The 3,552-nt window shown below is 52.5% G+C and overlaps 1 protein-coding gene across 1 annotated transcript in view; it reads left to right on the forward strand.

Annotated features, from left to right (window-relative positions):
• The window catches only part of SLC45A1 (solute carrier family 45, member 1), a 7,814-nt gene extending 4,806 nt beyond the window's left edge, over positions 1-3,008 (forward strand). The window contains exons 5-8 of the mRNA XM_009884076.1: positions 306-459; positions 1,584-1,760; positions 2,455-2,660; positions 2,727-3,008. Of these exons, the coding sequence (XP_009882378.1) occupies positions 306-459; positions 1,584-1,760; positions 2,455-2,660; positions 2,727-3,008 (819 nt within the window). The remainder of the gene's footprint in view (positions 1-305; positions 460-1,583; positions 1,761-2,454; positions 2,661-2,726) is intronic.
• Positions 3,009-3,552: the final 544 nt, after the last annotated feature.

The following is a 3,552-nucleotide window of genomic DNA, read 5'->3' on the forward strand; positions in this document are numbered from 1 at the left end:
TGCAGTGTAATTTAGGCCTGCCCTACACTAGCATCTGAACGTAGTTGCCAAATACGCTAGAGCAGCAGAGTACTGTTTCAAGTATACTGAAAGCTGCAGCGCAGTGCTGCCATTTAACACTTGTTCCAAGGCTGAACTTACAGTTTAGCTAAATACACTGTTCTTAATCTTCAAGTCAACATCCTGCAGCAGCAGAGTTTAACTTTGAGATGATCAGATAGGTGTGTAATATTGCATAGGTTTGCTCAAAGGATGTTTGGGTTTGTCTTACTGTATTTGTTGACCCGGGAGTTCTTCTGATGCAGGTTGCTAATATCTTGCTGAATGGTGTCAAGTATGAGAGCGAGCTGAATGGATCAGGCGAGACCGCTGAGCAACCACTGTCTGTGAAACTTCTTTGTTCAACCATCTGCCGGATGCCCAAGGCTCTTCGTAACCTCTGCATCAACCACTTCCTAGGTATTCAGAAAATGCCATCTTGCTTTCACCGTGAAGTAGTTTACCTCACGTGAACGTTTTTAAATATTTTATCTATCACTGCAATGACTGCTAACTAGCGAGCACACGATTTGTTCCATATACCAATAAGGTACTTTCTGGTATTTAGTTCATTAGAACACTCAGAGAAAAAAAACCAACCAAACAAAACACCACAAAACAAAACAGTAAAGCCTACATTCCTAGAAAGGCAATAACAATGGCCTAAATCAGCACATCTGTTAAATAGAATGTTTACCCCAGGGTGAGAAACCCTGCTTAACCGGGCACTTGAAACTATCGGCTTTTTTTTTTTTTTTTAATGCTCTGAAACTGGCATCACAGAGCAGAAAGACAAGATTATTTGTATTTCCCTGCTTACACCTGAGACTGGCATTCACTTTCCTGCCTTTGACAGCATGTGTATAGGGGTCCCAGAACAGGCCATGAGGAAGTGCGAACGCAACACTGCAGGAGTGCCTGTAACCAGTGCACTGTTAACGTTTACTCTTATCCGTGTGTGGCTGATGGTTAGGAATAGCTTGCAAGAAATCCAGTTTATACAAAATTGGATGGGAGGTAACAGGTAGTTAATACTCATTGGCTGTGAAAGGAAATAAGAGATTGCCTGCATCAGTGGCCCTGATCCCGGTTTGTGAGTAGGAATTTTTAACTGTGTCAGAGGCACTCTAGAGGCTGCAACCACGACATAAGAAGCATTTCTTCCACTTCTGTGTGGAGGACAACAGCAACTTGAAAAGACTGTGTGATGAGTGACTCTGAAACCGAGCGTTGTGTCCTGTCAAAACCTGAACGCAGCTCAGACTGCTGTAATCTATTTTTCTGTCTTGCTAAACCAGTATTCTGTGGCCTGCAGTCAGCCTCTAGGATTCTACTTAGGAGTTCAAAGGTTAAGTCTTAGTCTCTGACAAACATTGTACCACGATGCATGGGGAACAGCAATCAGAGATAAACGTGGCTGAACGTTATGCAATACTCACATCGTACGACCTGTCTTCAGTTGTGATTTGTAATACAGCCATGTAAGCTTTCAAGGGGAAACGGATACTCTGCAGTCCTAATAGGTTACTTTTGGCTTCTTTCAGGATGGCTTTCGTTTGAGGGGATGTTACTCTTCTATACTGACTTCATGGGAGAAGTAGTGTTTCAAGGGAATCCGAAAGCGCCTCACAACTCAGATGAGTATCAGAAGTACAACGCTGGGGTCACCATGGGCTGCTGGGGAATGTGCATCTATGCATTCAGTGCTGCTTTCTATTCAGGTACTTAGTACAGCTATCTCAGCCGCTGCTGTGAGAAAGATGCACCCGCTCCTTAAGTGGTGTTTCTGAAACATGTAGTCCAGCATTTATGTTGCACATAGCCTACCGCATGGCACCAGTGCTGAAGCAGAGCATTCTTTTTCACTGTATTATCTCCGTTAGTTAGCTCGGCATGCACTGACAGCAGATAAAATCAGCCACATCTCTGTTAGTATATAGTTCCTTTCACAAGTGGCATTTTCAATGTACACCGAATCCAGAAATACACACAGTCACAATAGGCACGGTTCTGGTGCAGCAGCACTCAGTGCCCATGTGCCCCTGGCAGAGAGTCCTGGTGTCACACACCACCCCAGCGCCTTGTCACGAGTGTCACGTGTCCGCACCTCCCCTGCCCCCCGCCAGCAGTTCCCATTTACCCCTCTGGGACAGGGGTCACTGCCAGGCTTTAACTCTGCCATGCCCTCCACACAGGTAGGGCAGCAAGGCTGCACTGTGGCAATGGGATTTGGAAGGGGTCCTTGGCGCTCATTTGTGAGACGTCAGTTACTCAAAGTCATAATGGTTGCTGCCGAGATACGGCTGCCTAACCGGCTGGGCAGTGGGTCCTGAAGGTGCTCCCCTTGGCTCCGCTGACTGGCGAGCGGCAGGGAGGGCCGCAGTTCACCCCGAGTGCTGTGCCATTGTCTTGCAGCCCTACTGGAGAAGCTGGAGGAGCGGGTCAGCACACGGACGCTGTACTTTGTCGCATATTTGGCCTTCGGGCTGGGCACAGGGCTGGCCACGCTCTCCAGAAACATCTATGTGGTGCTGTCACTGTGTGCTACCTACGGCATCCTCTTCGCCACGCTCTGCACGCTGCCCTACTCCCTGCTCTGCGACTACTACCAGAGCCATGAGGTGAGCCCCGGGCCAGGGAGGGGAGAGGGGCTCCTGCCGCACCCCCTTACTCTGTGTCCCCCGCAGTTCGTAGGCTCACAGGCAGAGGGCACACGGCGTGGGATGGGCGTTGACATCTCCCTGCTGAGCTGCCAGTACTTCTTGGCACAGATCCTCGTGGCCCTGGCCATGGGGCCACTGACGGCAGCTGTGGGCAGCGCCAGCGGTGCCATGTACTTTGCCAGCCTGGTGTCCTTCCTGGGCTGCCTCTTCTCCTCCCTCTGCGTCACCTACGAGTCGCCACCCACCGAGGAGCTGCCACCTGCTGAGGAGCAGCGCCCGCTCTTGCCCCGTGCGCGGAACGAATAAATGGGAGAAGCCACCACAGCCTCCGCTGCCTCATTGTGTCGCCCTCGGCCTCCCCATCATGGTGCGGTGGGCTCATGCGCCCCTGGGACAGCAGCAGTGGGCATGGCAAATGGCAAGAAGGTCTGCGCCAGCTTTGCTGAGCTTTCCCCTGCCCGCGGTGAGGGGCAAGCCGGAGGCACCTGGCACCTCTCACCCTTTCCCTGACCCTGAGGCGGCACAGGCCTGTCTGTGCCCCTGGGGCCACAGCACCAGGAAGCGGTGGTGTCAGCGTGGGGCTGTTCCCTGCAGCTACCCCGTGGGGCCATCATTCCCGGGGGGGGACGAGTGACAACGTCCGGCCTGAGGCGGGGGACCTGGAAGTCGGGTGCCCGGGCAGGGTGACGGCGAGCTGCAGGGCTGCACACACTGCTGCAGGCACCGCCACTGCGGGAGCACCGGGGCTGCGGTGCTCCACCAGCTTCTTGGGCAGAAGGTGCCATCATCTCACAGCCAGGCAGAGCGGCCCAGTCCTCAGTTGCCGAGGGCAGCGGTGACTCCTGTGAGG

This window comes from Charadrius vociferus, unplaced genomic scaffold (genome assembly GCF_000708025.1).
Source record: "Charadrius vociferus isolate BGI_N301 unplaced genomic scaffold, ASM70802v2 scaffold784, whole genome shotgun sequence".
NCBI lineage: Eukaryota > Metazoa > Chordata > Aves > Charadriiformes > Charadriidae > Charadrius > Charadrius vociferus.